The sequence below is a fragment of the Cucurbita maxima genome, unplaced genomic scaffold (assembly GCF_002738345.1).
Source record: "Cucurbita maxima cultivar Rimu unplaced genomic scaffold, Cmax_1.0 Cma_Scf00047, whole genome shotgun sequence".
NCBI classification, from domain to species: domain Eukaryota; kingdom Viridiplantae; phylum Streptophyta; class Magnoliopsida; order Cucurbitales; family Cucurbitaceae; genus Cucurbita; species Cucurbita maxima.
The window spans coordinates 278,092-296,455 of NW_019272063.1; the positions used below are offsets into that span (position 1 = coordinate 278,092).

An 18,364-nucleotide genomic window follows, 5' to 3' on the forward strand; every position below is an offset into this window, starting at 1 on the left:
TTAAAAAAAAAAAAAAAAAAAAAAAAGAAATTTGATATTTGGGGGACGCGTGGAAGGGGAAAGGATACGTGTATATATTAAGAAGAAAATATAATGACGTAAGATATGGGAATTAGAGATCACCCCTAACTCCAATAAACCCTAATTTTTGAATCTGAGTCTGGGAAATGGGAATCTGGTTCTTTTATTTTTCTGTTAACAAACTTCCTCAAAATCCTCTCCCCTTATCTTCCTCTGTCAGATGTCATCACTCTAACCTCTTCCCTAAATTACTCTTTTACCCTCTCCCTTAAATCCTCAACCCTACCTCCATTTGTTCTACTATACACTCGTAAACGTGGATATTGGTTGAATTATTATTTTTAAACCATTTTGTAGTGTCAAAGGTACCGATTTCCGTCTCTCGTTAACCTCGTACGGTTAAAACTCACGAATAAGTAATCATATCTTAAACATTTTCTAATGTTAAAGGTTCGACTTTCTGTCTCGTCCTCTCGGGTTAAATGTTCGGGTTCAAACTTACAAGTAAATAGAGAGAGCCCTATTTAAAAGTTTCTAAATTGGGGCGGGAACCAAATGAGGCAAGAAATACAAAAATAGAATGAAAAAGGAAATTGAAAAGGATGGGAAGATCTGTTAAGATAATTATAAAAAGAAAAGAAAAAAGGTAAAGGGCATAATTGTAATTACGTCCTTCCCGAATCACTTCTTTCTTCTCTCTGTATCTCTCTGTTTTTCTCTGCAATTCCTTTTGAATCTGTAGCTCGTAAAGGTTGCTTAAAGGCCATTCACTGTTTCCTTCCTAACTGCAAATGTTGTTTTTGGATAATCAGCCACAGAAATTCGGTGAGAGGTTATTAGAAGAAAAATAAAATATTTAAAATAAAAGAGAGAAAGACGGAAATTCGGAATAAATATAAATTATCCTAAAATAGTTTAAACACTCTCTACTAAATTTTCGTCTAAAACGGTGTGATTTGACGTGTTTTGTCAAATGGTTAGAGATATTCTAACCAGTCAAATGGTCAAACATATCTATTGTGAGATCGTATGGATCTAAACCATGAAAAAACCCAGATTTTATCTATGAGCAAAGTGTGTTCAACGGCGACAAAAGTTTCTATTTACAGTAACCCAACGCCAAGCGAATCGCTCTGATGCAATGGTCCGCGCCGCAATGGCGCCCACTTTCTCTCTCTCTCTTTAGGGTTTTTCGTTTTTTTCCTTGTATGGAGGAGAATACTGTTTCTCTCACATCAGGGACCGACTCCGACTTTCTCAATCTCCATCTTTATCTCTATACCTGGATTTCTGTGCGTTTCTGCTGAGATTTAGGTTGCTGGGTTTTGATAGAATTCTCAGTCGGTAACCGGCTTTCTTCTTCTCATTTTCTTTTTAATTCTTCATAACTCACATCTCTGGCTGCTTTCGTCAGTGAATTGCTGTCGCATCCGTCATCTTTTAAATGCTCTGATATTGTATTTTAACTTCCCTTTTCCTCGAATTCTGCTGATTTGAGATAAGGGTGTTGGTGCGGTGGAACTCTGATTCTTCGATTTATGGCATTTCCTTTTTGTTTTTGTTGGTACATGGGGGAGTTTCCGCAAAAGTGTAGTTTTGTAATTGTGTTTGGCGGTTAATTTCAGGGTATGCGGGCTTGCAGGGGGGATATAATGGATGTTTTTCTCAACTTTATAATGGCGAAGGATAGTAAGCTTAGGAGTATAAGTCTTGGCCGCTGTCGTTGGATGGAATTCTAGCATTACTTGCCATTTGATTTCTGAAATTGATCTTGATTAACCAAAATGGAAAAACCCTTTTCGTCCAAGGAGGAAGGGATGATGGGGTATTGGGGACCTTCCAGAACTCACGCCGAAACTATGAATTCCACTGACGCTGGAATGAGGATTTTGAGTCCTGAAGATGTCCTCCCCTCCTTCTCTGACATGATGAATTTTGATTCTTATGCTGCAATCGATCAGATTTTCACATCTTGTGGGTTTTCATCGATACCCCAAATGAGTACTTGCGGTTCTATCGAGGGCTTGTCTTTTGTAGAAGGAGGGTGCCATGAAGGATTTCCTCTGAATGAACATGGTGGATCTTCCATTTCCATGGCGAATTCTTTTACTTGTGGGGACAAGGTGATGTTTCACCTGCCAGACACTGAATTTGGGGTGTCTAATGTTTCGGACAACGCTAACAAAGTAGATTCTAAATCAAATGATGTCCCTGTAGACATGGATAGCTGTCTGATCTCTAGGCCGTTTGGTTGGTCACTTGATGAGAAAATGCTGAGGGTTTTATCCATGTTTAAAGAGTCATCACCTGGAGGTATTTTGGCTCAAGTTTGGGTTCCTGTGAAGCGTAGAGACCAATTCTTCTTGAGCACCAGCGAGCAGCCATATTTGCTTGATCAAATGCTCACAGGGTACCGTGAAGTGTCGAGGTCGTTTACATTCTCAGCAGAAGGAAAACTGGGTTCTCTCCTTGGGCTTCCTGGTCGTGTTTTCACCTCCAAACTCCCAGAATGGACATCAAATGTTAGATATTACAGTGACCACGAGTATCTGAGAATGCAACATGCAATTGGTCATGACGTTTATGGATCGATTGCCTTACCGGTATTCAATAACGAAGTCGAAAAATCATGCTGTGCCGTACTTGAAGTTGTTACTACAAAGGAGAAGCCCAATTTTGATGCAGAAATCGACATTGTTTCCCAAGCACTAGAGGTTAGTTCTCTTTATGCACTAGTTTACTGTAACTTCCTGATATAAAATAGTTACAAATGATCTCATTTGCTGTTTTCTAGTGATATTTTTCTTGCATTCCACTTTTTTCTGAGCTTTATGAATAATTATACCATGAGGTTCTATTGACCATATTGTTGACATCTCTTTGGATCATGACCGTTGCAGACTGTTAGCTTGAGCACTGTTCCGCCTCCTCGACTTTATTCGCAGGTACAATATTATTTTGTTTTTTCTGCACTTTCCTTATAGCAATATGTAATAACTCTTCAGTGATTATTTAGGTTAAATATAAAGATCGATCAATTTTATCTTAGTTCTCCTAAGCTTTTGCTTTTAATACTCAATGAATCAATTGATTTAAATTGAATGTTTCCGAATTAATTATCTGCGGTGGACGGTCATATTTTTCTATGGACCTGCTCCTATGGAATGCTTAATGAACTATCCGATTCATATAAGTTGAAAGAGTAGAAGAGGGGGAGAGAGATTGAGAAAGCGGGAGATTGCGAGTGAGGGGGAGAGAGAAGTTGAAATAGCGGTCTTCGTAATTAGTCTTTTTCAATTCTACATCTTTACGGGTTTAGTTATATCAATGAAATATTTATTACAGTGCTTGAAGAAGAACCAGAGAGCTGCATTGGCAGAGATAGTGGACGTGCTACGTGCTGTATGTCATGCACATAGACTACCTCTTGCCCTAACCTGGATTCCTTGTTGTTATTCTTTGGACGCCGTTGATGAGGTTGCAAGAGTTCGTGTTAAGGAGAACAACATTAACCCAGAGGAGAAATTTGTATTATGTATCGAGGAAACAGCATGTTATGTGAATGACAAATCAACTCAAGGATTTGTGCATGCATGTTTGGAGCATCATCTTGAAGAAGGGCAAGGGATAGCTGGGAAAGCTCTTCAATCTAATCATCCCTTCTTTTATCCTGACGTGAAGGCATATGATATTAATAAATATCCGCTGGTCCATCACGCACGCAAGTTTGGCTTGAATGCTGCAGTTGCAATCAGGCTGAGAAGCATGTACACCGGCAACGATGATTATATACTTGAATTCTTTCTACCTGTCAATATGAAAGGAGCTGCAGAACAACAACTATTGTTAAACAATCTCTCTGTTACCATGCAAAGAATGTGCAGGAGTTTGAGGACAGTTTCAAAGGAAGAACTAATAGGGGCTGAGGATTCTGTTGTTGACTTTCAGAGTGGATTAATTGGGAAGTCCACAACTACATCAATGAGAAACTCGCAATCCACGGTAACAGACCGTGAAACAAGGGTGTCTAACTCGATAAATAATGGAGCTGAAGCGGAATGTCCTGAGAAGCAGGTTATTTTGTTCCTGTATTCCTATGTGTTGTTCTATTGTTTCTCTTGTTCTTTCCATTTTGCTATTTTCTTCAAGTTTTGGCACATTTATGAACAAGCAATGGATTGATCTTTAACAGTTACTTATGCGCCTTATCTTGCAGATGACTGATGGATCACGGAAGCAGGGGGAGAAAAAACGTAGCACATCCGAAAAAAACGTGAGCTTGAGTGTTCTACAGCAATATTTTTCTGGGAGTCTCAAGGATGCAGCAAAGAGCATTGGTGGTGAGCCGCGTATTTTATTTCTTCCTTATTTTTGATAAACGACCATCTTTCATTCACATAAATCAAAATATAGAAAAAAAGGCCGCATGAAAAAAAACCAATGGCCAACAAACGCTGGACAACAGAACAGAACTTAAGAAATGGTCGCTGTTGAGTGCTGGAGTATGAACCAGAGATTTAGAAATCCATCAACCTGAAACCTCCTCTCATGACTAATATAGATTAAAAAAGGTTATGGTTTCTTCCCGACCAAGTAGTCTATAAAACAAGTGGACGAGCCAAAAGTTTCCCGAAGATGGCGCCGATCTCTCTGTAGTAAAAAGGAAGTGCCCTGGTGGTCTACATTTTCGAAGTTTACTTGTACTAGTTAGGGCCTTGGACTAAGGTACTGTCTAAGGTGTTAATAACAACAATCTATACATTTTAGTCATTGATTGTGAAATCCCTCTGCTTTGTTAGGTGACAGTTTAATGCTGTACAGTTAACGTATGCAACGTTGTGGACTTAGCCATGTGTTTGGGATTTTCGTATCATGGAAATTGATTTTGAAGTACTAAAAACATGTTTTCAAGTGATTTTAAATCCGACAATAGTGACTTCAACCATTTCAAATTACTTCCTAACATGTCTCTAATGTCTCCATTTAAGCCTAGTCGTGGCATAAGGGTTTAGAAGAAACTTTATACGTTCCACTTACTAATATCTCTTTTTTTTTTTTTTTTTGGCATTTTTAGTTTGTCCAACAACGCTGAAAAGAATATGCAGACAACACGGGATTTTGAGGTGGCCGTCCCGTAAGATAAACAAGGTAAATCGTTCGTTAAGGAAAATACAGACGGTTCTTGATTCTGTGAAGGGGGTGGAGGGCGGCCTGAAGTTTGATCCAACTACAGGGTGTCTTATGGCTGGTTCTCTTATTCCAGAATTCAATGCACAAAATAGTCTTCTCTTCTCTGATAATAACCCAGCTATACCAAACCTTGACCCGTTCCTTCACGACGTAAATTCAGTTCCTTCTGCCCCTTTCAATACTCAGAATTCTGCCATCAAACTGGAAATGGACGAGTCTTCTGTTTCTATATCCCAAAGAACGTCATCGAGGAGTGTTCTCATTCCAGAGAAGGAACCGAACGTTCGCCAGCGTGATTGTAGTGAAGGTTTGGAGTCCGCTGGTGTAGATGCTGCATCATGCCAGCTTGCTGATCTGGATATGATGAGTTGGGATGTCCAAGGGAATGCCTCAGTTTCTATTGCTGCTAAAAAAAGCGACAGATTGGATTTTGTGAAGAACGATTTGAGATCAGGAGATGCCGACTGCCAATTTATGGCAAAGAGCTTGATCTCTTTTGCAGCTGCTGATGAAGTCGGTACCGTGTTGAATGAACATTACCAGCCAACTACTTCGAGCATGACCGACTCATCAAATGGCTCTGGCTTAATGATTCATGGCAGTTCATCTAGCAGTCAGAGCGTCGAGAGGAAGCATTTGCCAGAAAAAGTTGGCTCGGTTGACAGCGAGTCCAAGATTATTGTAAAAGCTTCATACAAAGACGACACAGTTCGATTCAAGTTCGATCCTTGTTTAGGATATCTCCAGCTCTACGAAGAAGTTGGCATGCGATTCAAGTTAAACCAAGGAACATTTCAACTCAAATACCTAGACGATGAAAAAGAATGGGTGATGCTAGTAAGCAATTCAGACTTACAGGAATGTCTCGAGGTGATGGACGAAATCGGCACGAGAAATGTGAAGTTTCTCGTCCGTGAAATCGCGTGTGCTGTGGGCAGTTCAGGTAGCAGTAGTTGCTTCCTCTCTGGATGTTCCTAACAAGTATTGGATAACCCTCAAACCAACATGTCACTACGAAAGGAAGGTTGATCATGCTGCTATCACGTAGAGACCACCACGGTTCACATGAAAGAGTATCTTCATCAACACTGAGCTCTCGTCGATAGCACACCAATATTTGGGGCAAGTCGAGGTGCAGCTCAACGTCGTGCTGACTCAGCACGACCATGTTGTTTTATAAGCTTAGGGGAATCAGGAAATAAGTTCTACTTATAGGTTGAATGAATAGGCTTGTAAATGATAAGTTAGGAAGGGGATGTGTTTGATTTAGGGGGGAATGAAAGCATTCTGTTTAAAAGAAGGCTTAGTTCCTTACTCTGTGATCATTTTTTTTTTTCTTCTGTAATATAAGTTCTGAATAAATAAAGTTTGTTATTGGTAGCTGTGATATCTGGACAAGGAAATTAATGTAATATAAGTTCTAAATAATTAAATTATTATTATTTTAAATGGGCCAATGAAATAATTAGTAAATAAAAAGTAAATTCTAAAAATACACTTTTAAATTTTAGATACCAAATGCAATATTAATTCTTTATCGTTATTACTCTGTTTCAAAACCCTACTTCAAAACCCTATTTAACGTTCAGGCATCCCTCCTACCCATTACCCCGAACCCTGCAGGTTTTTCCTGCCCGACGCTGTCTCGGTCGCCGCCGCAGTCTGCACTCTCAGCCTTCCCGCTGCTTCCTTCCTCTCCCTCTATTTCAGAAACTCAGTGGTTCAGCAGCATTTTACCCGCGTCAGGTTTTAGTTTTAGTTTTTGTTGTTGTTTTGTTTGGTTGGCTTTATGTTGGTTTATTCACTTCACCCACGGAGAAGGAAATGAAGTTTTTTTTTTTGTTGATTTATTCTTCCACCAATGTTCAATGAATCTAAATGAAAACAGAACAATAAGAGTGTTTTCCTCATAAGTTACAAAGAATGATTCAATTAATCAATAAAATGCAAACCACGACTGATTTAATGTTTCTTGCCCTTTTTGTTTTGATCCGAACACTTCAACCGATTTGAACTCCTTCCAAATTCTGGAATTCCGAACAGGGTTAATCTCTCACTACTCCAAGCAGGCTTTCATTTCGCCTTGGCTATGGGGAAGAAACGTAATAACGAGAAACAGAAGGTAATTCTACCGCCGGACCTTCCACCAGAGGTTACCGAGGAAGAAATTGAGGTCTCCGATGAGGATTTGGAGTTTGTCAAGGAGAACCAGGACTATGCCGTCTCTGTTACTCGTCTAGACACTAAATCCATTACCAAGTTTGTATTAAAATTCCATGAGCTACTTTTTGAATTGTGTTTTTTTCGTTGCTGCCTTACGTAACGAGAGAGTGAAAATTATAGTTTCTGTGGTCCTTAGGACAGCCGGTAAGAATATTACTGAGTAAATTATGTGCTGAACATTTTAATTTATTGTTCTTGAAGGCATGTTACACGTGTTGCTAATGTTGAAGAAGATGCTTTGGAGGTTTTATACGAGAAGCGTCTGCGCAAGAAGCCACTGCCGAAACCGGAGGAGGAAAATAAGACCCAGGTTGATCGCGTGGATGCTCTTCCTGTCAAAACACTTGAGGGGGAACTTTACTACCGGACATGTATGTCCTACTTGTCTTCGTTGTCTCATATTACTTCCAGCTACATTTGCATGTTCACTCTCTTACTGCTTGCAGCAAAAACATCTGATGCACCTGAGGATGGTGGGAACGAAGAGGCAACGGAAGAGGACAGGGTAGATAATGGTGTATTGAAGTTAACTAAAGCGGAAAGGAGGGCAAAGCTGAAGAAAACTAAAAAGGTTGCCAAGAAACAAGAGGATGTAACCAAAGCTGAAGAAGTTGAACCAACCCCTCAAGCAGCCGTTTTGGTATTCTTCTGCGATTTCACTCTCCTTCTCCTTTATAGCACTGTTGCATGAGATAATGTCACTAGTTTTTTCATAAAAAAGATATTGAAATTACCTCAACTCGTGGGTTTTTTCTTATTAAAAAAAAAAAAATCGTGGGCTTGTTAAGCTGGTAGACAAGAATTTTTTTTGGTTTCGGCCTCTGCTTGTCTGACTGGCTCTTAATACAATAGGAAAATGTTCGTATAATATCCTATTACTGAGTTTGTTTCAAGTTGAAAACCATCTTTCACAAAGTTGAAATAAAAAAAAAAAAGTAAGTGGCCACAAAAGGCCACGGCCACACAAATCATGTGGCTTCCACATTGCTAGTAATAAAAGTAATATACAGGGTTGCCACAATTGCTAGTAATAAAAATAAAGGGTAGTTCCTGAAAGAATTATAACAAGTAACATTGGACTGTTCCGAGGGATATCCTTTACCTACCAAATCTGTCTATCATGCGATATTTTAATAGACTAGTTTAATTTCTCCTCAGATTCGGTTTCTTTAATTATCTCTTTTCTTGAAGGACAAAATGTTGTATCAGTATTTGTTCTACCGGCAATTAGAAGCTATGAAGCATGAACATTTTGTTTTCAGTAAAGTGTCTGTGTTGGACATAGATATGTCCGGACACATGTCCGACACATGTCCGGACACATGAATACTAATTTTTTTTTTCCTTTTAATTTTGGATACAGCTACGTTTGGATATTGCTCTAGAAAATATTTAACCTATAAATTTGGAAAAAGAAACAATCCAAAAGTATTAGGAGGAGATCTTCATCCTCTAGTCATAACGAAGTAAATCTATGTATATCTTTTAAGATTTCAAATAGCGTTAATTGAACTAACTTTGTATCTTTTTGGTGAAGTATATTTTGTTTTTATGTTAAACTTGCATGCTTTGTCTATAAACAAATATTAAAATGACAATATACATATACTTTATATAACAAAGGTGACGAATGTGAATGTGTTTGTGTTCTACTTTTAAGAAATTGACATGTTGCCTTATCTGTGTTGTGTTGTGTTGTTTCTCGTGTCCGTGCTTCTTAGATTAGGAACTGCCATGTAGGATTCATGTACACTGGTTCAATGTGCTACTGTCTAATATGAGATTTCCTTTCCATAATTGTATGTTTGATCCTTGCATTTGTCGTTAATCTCCTTGTGATTCTAGACCTGGAAACTACTCTCTCGATCTCATACGTTTGTTTTGTTAAATATTTCTCTGTTAAGGCGGAAGTGGTAGAAGATCTTACTGCTGAAAAGACATTTGAAAGTAAGAAGCAGAAACTTGCGGAGCTTGGAATTGCGTTGCTGGCAGACCCAAATTCCAATATTAAATTTCTGAAGGAGATGCTACAGATTGTTAAGGATAATGATCCAGCAATTGTGAAACTTGGACTTCTATCATTATTGGCTGTCTTTAAAGACATCATACCTGGGTTTGACACTGATTTTATTCCTCTTGCTCTTTTTAATAGTTCATAATATATTTGTTTGTTCGTCTTTAATTGCATCATTTACTTTTTTTTGTGTGCAATGAAAAAGGAAAAACCATATAATTTCATTCCATAATAAAAAAATTATCTTTAGCTATAACAAGTAATTATTATAATGTAATATAATAGTAATATATTTTGATTCCAGAAATTATTATTCTAAAATTTCTATACTGTGGAATGCACATACAGTTATCGGATTCGGCTTCCAACAGAAAAGGAGCTAGAAGTTAAAGTATCCAAGGATGTCAAGAAAATGCGGTACTATGAGTACACTCTTCTCACTACTTATAAGGTTTGTTCTCCTATTTATTTTCATCTTTCCATGTAGTCTTGTCTTCTATGGTTTGGAATGTTGTTTTTCAATAGAACACTTTCAGAAATCAAAATCAGTGGAAATTTTCACAACTCTACCTTTCTTTATACTCGATCAAGTCCTTCGGTTCACTTGTGGCATGTGATTAGATCTTTGTATGATATTATTTATGAAGTGCACGTTTTCTACATCATGTGACCACTGAAATTTCTTGATTTTTTGCTTCGAATAATTGGGGATCTCGATGCCTTTTTATTAAAGACGATTTCCTTTAATGTGTTCAAACTTAATTTTGCTTGTTGATATTTTTTTTGCACAAAATTTTCCAGGGATACCTGCAGAAGCTGATGTCATTAGAGAAATCTACGGCATTTCAGCATATTGTTATTCGCTGTATCTGTACGTTGCTTGATGCAGTTCCCCACTTCAATTTTCGAGAGACATTGTTGGGCATTGTTGTTCAAAATATAAGCTCCCCTGATGATGTTGTAAGGTTAGCCTCTATTTATCTTTCTTTTCGTGAACGAATATTGAAATAAGAAATTTTATATTCATTCTTGTTATTACATCTTAAAAATTTTAAGAATAAAATAGTGCAGTCAAGTTTATGTATTTATTAATTTTCACATCATCAACGAATGGCTCATTTGTTCCTGAAATTGTGAAATTGTGCATTTCTTAGTTTGTGCATCTTTTCTGTTCCTGGGTTTTGAAAGTGTGCATGTGTTTTCTCCCAATCCTGGGTTTTTTTCTCTCTCTGCCTAGATATGCTCCAACATTTATGCTCAAATGATATTTTTGGATTGGCAGAAAACTCTGTAGTGGTGCTATTGAGTCTTTATTTATCAATGAGGGAAAGCATGGTGGTGAAGCGACTGTGGAGGCTGTCCGGTTGATTGCTGATCATGTGAAATTTCATGACTGCCAATTGCATCCTGATTCCATCCAGGTTTGAATTCTCATGCTTACCCCCTTTTTGTAAGCATATGAGGCTCATGCTTTCTTTTAGAAGTTTATGCCTTGACGCAAACATATTGAAGCTAAGTTTTTGCTGCTCTTGTAGTTGTTAGAGAAACAATACAGTCTATTTTCAAAATGTAGACATCCACTTCTTTAATTCCCCTTTTTCTCGGGCTGTTTTTTTTTTTTTTGTTTAGTGACTCATGGTTATACATTATATGCAATTTACTCGGTCCCTTTTTTAAAAAAAAGTTATTGGAGCTTCTGCCTCACACCACCTCATTGCATGTGTGTGCATGATATGGCCATGAAATATGGGATTTGTTTTTTTCGTAGTAACTTCTTAAATTTAGAGCCCTCTGCATCTGGATAAAAAGTTCAATGGAAGATGCCTGAGTCAAGGTTGGGATGACATGAGTTACATTAGCTGTGGTTCAGCTACAATTTTGGTTTTTGTTGTCTTTCAAGTCTTTCACAGATGAACTTATAAAAATACGGGGAACTAGCCTGGTTTGATCACACAAGGATCAAATGAGCTTGAAGCCTAGTTATTAAAAAATGTGCTTGAAAGCTATATCACGTGTGGTTTCCAGATATTAAATTATTTTAAATTTTCAATTGTTAATCCCAAGGCATGGGCACTGACTCATTTGTTGTTGAAATGAAACTTTGAAGTGCAGTCTATTTCTTTAGGTTTTTTTTTTTTTTTTCCTCTCAAAGTTTCCTGTTCGCAACTTTTTCCAGCCTTTCATGCATCTAACATTTGACGAGGATCTGAGAAGAGCAGAAAAGCAAGATGAGCATAATAAAGTAAAGAACAAAAAACAATGGAAAAAAAAGAATCGTGAGGAAAAAAAGAATCGCGAGCAATCAAGTCATTCGCAAGGGAATGATGGAAGACAAAGTACGAGGACAAAGTTTAATGAAGAGGTATTACTGTTGCCTATTAATTTCTTTTTTCCCTTTCTCAATTGATTTGGCATCCTTTTAGCTGGTAAAGGATGAATGTTTGTGATGTTTCTCATAGGTTGCTGCGGATTACAGGGCTGCTTCTCTTGCTCCAGATGTGATGAAGCAAAGAGAGATGCAGTCAGATACACTTCGTGCTGTATTTGAAACATATTTCCGAATCTTAAGGCATACAATGCAGTCATTAAAGGCTAGGTAAGTTATTATTATTTAGAGCTTGCACGTTGTTTGTATTGCATTGGTTTGTGTTTTCTTCAACAATTCGGGCTTACAGAAAAATGTCCAAGTACTTTTATGTGCTTGTGCATGTACAAGAGTGAGCAAGATGGCATGAAATCTCTTTTAATATTCATTTAACTGTACTTCAATTTAATTAAAATATTATGAATCATTTTACGCATCTCTAATATAACTTTTATCTTTTGAGTTGAACTAAACTTTTCAATTACTGTACAAATATGAAGAAAGATTGGTGTTTTACTTTTTCCAGAAAAAGGTACATAACTAAACAAGAGCAAACCATACCATTTGTTTGTTTCAGTTCAGTTCCTTTTTTTAAGCTTGATGCTAATGGGAAACTACTCTTAAAAGTTAAATCAATTGATCCTTGTATATACCCTAGATAGGGAGGCTCCCTCTTTTAGGTTGAGTTTTGACTGGATGTTGGTGTAGGGATACTGATCCGCTTGAATTGTCCTTAAGCTTGAAAATTTTAATTTCATCAGGCATGTTGATTCATGGAAGCTTTGGTGTCTTTGTATCTTCATGTATTTTGAATTGTTTTTCAATGTACGTTTCATCTTACGCAACTCAGACTGCTGAACCAAGTATCTTTCATTTATATTGAAGGCCTGAAGCAAATATTACTGCATCTACTACTAGCCCATCTGGATCCCACCCTCTGCTTGCTCCATGTTTGAATGGGTTGGGGAAATTTTCTCATCTGATCGATTTAGATTTCATGGGAGATCTTATGAATTATCTAAAAAGGCTTGCTTCTGGTGATGATAAATCTTCTGAGAAACAGTCACAATGTTTGACCGTTTCTGAGCGCCTTCAGTGTTGCATCGTGGCATTTAAAGTAATGAGGAAAAACCTTGATGCTTTGAATGTTGATCTTCAGGACTTTTTTGTCCAGCTGTACAATATTGTACTCGAGTACAGGCCTGGAAGGTTAGTGCTGAACTCTAAACCATAATGCTAAAATTGTTGCTGGTTCTTTTAAAAGCAAGCCTGGTTAATGTTTGTTCCAAGGATTATTTTACTATTTATTCTCTTCATTACAACAAGTTCTCTGATAACGTCATTCAAGTTTCAATCACAGAGATCATGGTGGATTGTTAGCTGAAGCTTTGAAGATAATGTTGTGCGATGATAGACAGCATGACATGCAAAAGGCAGCTGCATTCATTAAGCGTTTGGCTACTTTCTCATTATGCATTGGATCTGCAGAGTCGATGGCAGGTATATTAAGAAGCTTGTAAATTCCTTTTAGTTTTGAAAAATATTTTCATGACTTTTATTTAACCTTGTATATGTGGTGGCTATTTACAGCCTTGGTCACCGTAAGGCATCTTCTTCTGAAAAATGTCAAGTGCCGCAACCTTTTGGAAAACGATGCTGGGGGAGGTTCAGTGTCTGGCTCAATAGCGGTAAGGTTTCATTATAACTCTCTCATTACACCGGGTTTTTCATGATGAATCTTCATTTGTGCTGCTCATCTCTGTATTTTATCCCTCCGAATTTCTTGAACGCGAGCAAACAAAAAATTACCAAAGAATGTAGCTTTCCAAAATATGCTTTTGATATAATTTACATATAATGATTTGCCTGCGAAATTGAACCATTGATTGAATCATCCCACCTCAACCCTGCTCAAAGGAGGAAAGAGAGACTAATTTTTGCTAACTTGATATGCAGAAATATCAACCATATGCTTCTGACCCAACATTGAGTGGCGCGCTTGCTTCTGTCCTTTGGGAACTTAATCTTCTATGGAAGCATTATCATCCAACTATCTCAACGATGGCAGCGAGCATATCAAGCATGAATAATGCTCAAAACCAAGTTTATATCTCCACTGTTTCTCCTCAACAGGCATTCAAAGACTTGTCGCTGGAACATGAGTCTTTCAACCCACAGTTTAATGTCCGAAAAGTTAACAAGAAAAAAAGAGGCAGGGAATCCGAGCCTACTCCCGATACTTGCAGCACCATCGACGAAAATGAAGTGAAAGAGAAACTTTCAACAAGATTCTTTCTTCTCCGGGACATCAAGGAGAATGAAAGGTTGAGAGCTGAATTGGAGCGTACCACTTTGTCTTTGCAGCTATATGAAGAATACAAAAGGCAAAAGAGAAAAAGTAAAAAATCCAGGAATGTTTAACTTTGTTTAGGTTATTTTACAAACCTTCAAAAAAATTTGATAGTTTTTGTATAAATTCTTCGTGGTTGCAAGAAATGTAGACCGATTAAGTTGAGAGGAAATGTATGAGTTCTTCGTGGTTGCAAGAAAATGTACGAGTCTTTCAAACTTCATGAATATGAAATAGATATAAATAACTAAGAGAGAGAGAGAGAGAGGAAGGGTCCAAGAACGAGGGGATAAGAACGTTTTTCGCGTTGGTTTATATTTGTTTTTTCCTTTTCCCGAAAAGTTGAAATGATAATCGAAGCTTTCCGGGAAGACTGGGGCCGACCCGGATTGGATCCTTCCTACCAATAAATTTCCGCCCATAAGCTGACGGATTTCTTCGTGTTTGGTGTGTTTTTAGACCTCCTTTGAGCGAGAGACTTTGATCTCTCCCTATTTCTGATTGCAATTTCTCTGCCACTTCCATGGATTCCAAGCCTCCTCAGCCTGCAGGTTTGCGAGATTCTTCCCTCTTTTTTCTTCTATTCATTATTTCCACTAGGCTTTTGAGGTCGGCTTGTGGTTATGGTTTTCTCTGCTCGAATTCTTGATTCCTTGTGGATTGTATAATGCGTCTTGGAATTTGATGAAGTACTTGTGCTTAATTGGGTTCTCGAAAGAGACTTCGGCGTCTTAATCACATACCCTTTTCTTCTTGAATAATAAAACCCTAGCTCGGATTGTTCTTTTGTTGCTTCCCTTTGTTTTAGGGTCGAATTTTCTTGTCGATTAATATCCGAAAAGTTGTCTGGTGTGACCTTGCTTGCTTCCAGTTTTGGCGTTCAAGGATGGGTCTCATGATGATGTGGTATGTGGGTGCACTATTTGCTTTGCGCTGCGTTCATTTTAATGGACGAATTAACTACGTTCTGCTGGATTGTGTTTTTATGGAGTAAGTGTACCATTGATTCTGAAAAAATATCGCGTTGGATGAACTACCGATGGATTTCGTGTATGCGTGTCCCCATTGGCCTTTTATATTTGAAACTATGATCTGAATCAATCATGTTTACCGCTGAAGGCATCTATTTCTCCTGCCAGTTAATTTTGCTTCTGTTGGATGATCTCGAAATATGTTTGCTTTAGAAGTTTGGTTTATTTTCAATTTGCTGATTATGTGGCCATACTTTCTATTACTGCAGCTTCTAATCCTCCACCAAAACCTTGGGAACAAGTAGGGGGATCGTCGGGCCCAGCACCGTTTAAACCCCCATCAGCTGGCAATACAAGTGAGGTAGTTGAGGCTTCTGGGACTGCAAGACCTGGAGAAATCGTATCTAATTCTGATAGGACTGCCACTGTTAATAGGAACTCACTTGGTAGGCCTGTTCCAACGAGACCTTGGGAGCAAAACTATGGGAATACCACTTATGGAGGAGGTTAGGTTTTTAATTTTTCGTCTGCTTTACTACTTGTTCTATGGATTCTGAGATTTCTTTTTGTTTTGCTTAATGTAGCCTATGGTTCAACAATGAATAATTCACTTTATGGTTCTGGTATGTATGGTTCTTCGTCTTATGGCGGTGGGATGTATGGGAACAGCATGTATAGAGGAGGTTATGGTGGAGGTTATGGATCTTCTGGTATGTATGGAGGTGGAATGTATAATAGTGGCTTTGGAGGTCCAATGGGTGGTTATGGAATGGGGATGGGTGGTCCTTATGGTGGTCAAGATCCAAATAACCCATATGGCCCTCCCTCATCTCCTCCAGGATTTTGGATGTCATTTCTGCGAGTGGTAAGCTATTTTCTTGTCTCTGTTATCATCACCCTTGTTTATTTATTTTTGGTTGGGTGGACGGGATTGTAAGGTTTGGTTAGCTTACCGTTACAATTATCCATTGTTCTGATGTTTATTAGCTTAATGTAACATCCCCATCCCGCTGCTAGCTGATATTGTCTTCTTTAGGCTTTCCCTCATCGGATTTTCCTCAAGGTTTTAAAATGCATCTACTAGGGAGAGGTTTCCACATCCTTATAAATGTTTCGTTCCCTTTCCAATTGATGTGAGATCTCACAATTCTCCCCCTTGGGAGACCAATGTCCTCGCTAGCACACCACCCTTATAAATGCTTCGTTCCCTCTCCAATTGATGTAGAATCTCACAATTCTCCCCCCTTGGGAGACCAACGTCCTCGCTGGCACACTGCCACGATGTCTGGCTTTAATACCATTTATAACAATCCAAACCACCATTAGCAAATATTGTCCTCTCTGGGCTTTCCCTCCTGGGCTTCCTTAAGGTTTTAAAGCACATCTATTAGGGAAAGGTTTCCACACCCTTATTTGGAATGCTTTGTTCCCCTCTCCAACTAATATGGGATCTCACCATCCTCCCGGGGTCTAACGTTCTCGTTGGCACACCGCCTGGTGCCTGGCTCTGATACCATTTGTAATGGTCCAAACCCATCGCTAACAGATATTGTTCGCTTTGGCCTGTTACGTATCGCCGTCAGTCTCACTGTTTTAAAACGCATTTGCTAGGAGAGATTTCTACACCCTTACAAGGAATGTTTCGTTCTCCTTTCCAACGGAGGTGGGATCTCATACTTAGTCTGTTTTATTGTGTCAAGTTGCAAACAATGCAATCTAATAAAACCAAAAATAGTTTTCCTAAATTTTTCTTTATTCTCTTGAAAGTGCTTATTTTCAAATAAGTACTTCTTAAAATTCTATTTTTGATTACTTTAAGAATTAAGGGTGAATTGATAAAGATTATTTGACGTTCATATTTGAACTCCTGAATTCTCACCGTTTTACTTCTCTGCAGATGCATGGTGTTGTGAACTGCTTCGGTCGAATATCTGTTCTTATTGACCAAAACACACAGGCGTTCCATATGTTCATGTCTGCTCTACTTCAGGTGTGCGTGTGTCCTTTTTACTTACCACCCTTACTTTATAAATGTTTCATAGATTATGCTGAATACCAACAACAACGATACCTATTTAAAGATCCGTCAACTTAAAACATAAAAGACTGTAAAAGCAACAGAAATGGTAGATGTTTCATTTTCAAAGCGGTGACATGAAAATGAAAACTGGAACTTAAATCCTCATTAATGATAGATGTTTACCAATCCTACTTCTAGATGCTCAGAACCGTACCAAAAAGAACGTGGATATTTGATTGTGATCTAGATGCTACCTTGAGTTGTACATGATGTAGATATATGGGTTTTCTTTATAAAGAAATAACATGTGTTCTTACTCATGATGTATTATTCTTGTGACAGCTTTTCGATCGCTCGGGTATGTTATACGGAGAGCTTGCTAGATTTGTCTTGAGGCTGCTTGGGATTAAAACCAAACCTAGGAAAGTTGGACAAGTAGGCCCTGATGGGCTTCCTCTTCCTGGAGTGCCCCATCCTCATCAAGGCCGGAACTTGCTCGAGGGTCCAAAGGCAGCTCCTGAAGGTTCATGGGATAATGTTTGGCCAAACGGTGGTCATTAAATGAACAGTGTTTCTTAATATGGTAACAATGTCTCTATATAATTAGTCAATATCTTCAACAAGTCGCCATCTCTATATAATTAGTCAATATCTTCAACAAGTCGCCATCTCTACAGCTTGTCGTCGTCAATTACTTCATTATAGGTTATTCTCAAATCAAGAATGATACTGGAAGATCATAATAGAACAGGGAACTGAGATGTGTCCCCAAGCTCGTATCAGCAGAATTCTTCTGTTATTCACGAGGGGAACTGTCGGGCATCGGTCTTGGCCTTGGCCACGTTTTTGGTTATAATTTTTTGTTCTGGAAGATCATAATGAAATGGTAAATCTGTTATCTGACTTGAAATAACAGTTTACTGGTTCGTTGGGTTGTCGGGTTTAGTATTGTTTTGTTTTTAAATTTTTTTTGTTTGGTGGTGTTTGATCTAAGATGTTAGAACCACAAACTTCGAATTTGAAAAAATATACACGGATACCATTGAAAAATGCGTCGTCATTCTTATAATCCCTTTTGGGAGTTCGAGAAAATAAACTTGAAGAACACAATTATATCATAAATAGTTGTGGATTCCACTGTATGAACGGTGGATTATAAATATCTTAAACCATATTCTGATACAAAAAAGAAGTATGGAACCAAGTTTTA

At 38.1% G+C, this 18,364-nt stretch overlaps 3 protein-coding genes across 5 annotated transcripts in view; all 3 read left to right on the forward strand.

Moving 5' to 3' along the window:
• The window catches only part of LOC111470886 (protein NLP9-like), a 7,868-nt gene extending 1,270 nt beyond the window's left edge, over window positions 1–6,598 (forward strand). Inside the window, exons 2-7 of one of the 2 annotated variants that reach the window (XM_023116542.1) lie at window positions 1,092–1,365; window positions 1,647–2,735; window positions 2,922–2,966; window positions 3,367–4,095; window positions 4,238–4,361; window positions 5,096–6,598. In XM_023116542.1, coding sequence (XP_022972310.1) covers window positions 1,806–2,735; window positions 2,922–2,966; window positions 3,367–4,095; window positions 4,238–4,361; window positions 5,096–6,189 — 2,922 coding nt within the window. In that variant the 5' untranslated portion in view covers window positions 1,092–1,365; window positions 1,647–1,805 and the 3' untranslated portion in view covers window positions 6,190–6,598. Of the gene's footprint in view, window positions 1–1,091; window positions 2,736–2,921; window positions 2,967–3,366; window positions 4,096–4,237; window positions 4,362–5,095 lie in introns of both variants that reach the window. The other variant, XM_023116541.1, reaches the window with a different exon arrangement.
• A 184-nt stretch (window positions 6,599–6,782) lies between these two features.
• Window positions 6,783–14,368, forward strand: LOC111470887 (nucleolar complex protein 3 homolog). Its single transcript, XM_023116543.1, has 14 exons — window positions 6,783–6,957; window positions 7,255–7,470; window positions 7,636–7,805; window positions 7,881–8,074; window positions 9,339–9,547; window positions 9,797–9,899; window positions 10,250–10,413; window positions 10,731–10,869; window positions 11,625–11,810; window positions 11,908–12,044; window positions 12,699–13,022; window positions 13,174–13,313; window positions 13,404–13,501; window positions 13,770–14,368. Exons 2-14 carry the CDS (start codon window positions 7,301–7,303, stop codon window positions 14,232–14,234), a joined length of 2,499 nt encoding a protein of 832 aa, XP_022972311.1. The 5' UTR covers window positions 6,783–6,957; window positions 7,255–7,300; the 3' UTR covers window positions 14,235–14,368.
• A 91-nt stretch (window positions 14,369–14,459) lies between these two features.
• On the forward strand, window positions 14,460–18,118 carry LOC111470889 (peroxisomal membrane protein 13-like). 2 transcript variants are annotated; one of them, XR_002715128.1, is made up of 7 exons: window positions 14,460–14,714; window positions 15,404–15,640; window positions 15,719–15,999; window positions 17,032–17,124; window positions 17,497–17,732; window positions 17,790–17,859; window positions 18,004–18,118. XR_002715128.1 is itself a non-coding variant. In XM_023116546.1 (5 exons), the coding sequence occupies exons 1-5, from the start codon at window positions 14,687–14,689 to the stop codon at window positions 17,713–17,715; spliced, it is 858 nt and encodes a 285-aa protein (XP_022972314.1). In that variant the 5' UTR covers window positions 14,461–14,686; the 3' UTR covers window positions 17,716–17,816. The 2 variants fall into 2 exon arrangements, 1 of the variants encoding a protein (XP_022972314.1); XM_023116546.1 differs by lacking the exon at window positions 18,004–18,118 and having other exon boundaries at window positions 14,461–14,714; window positions 17,497–17,816.
• The last annotated feature ends 246 nt before the right edge of the window (window positions 18,119–18,364 follow it).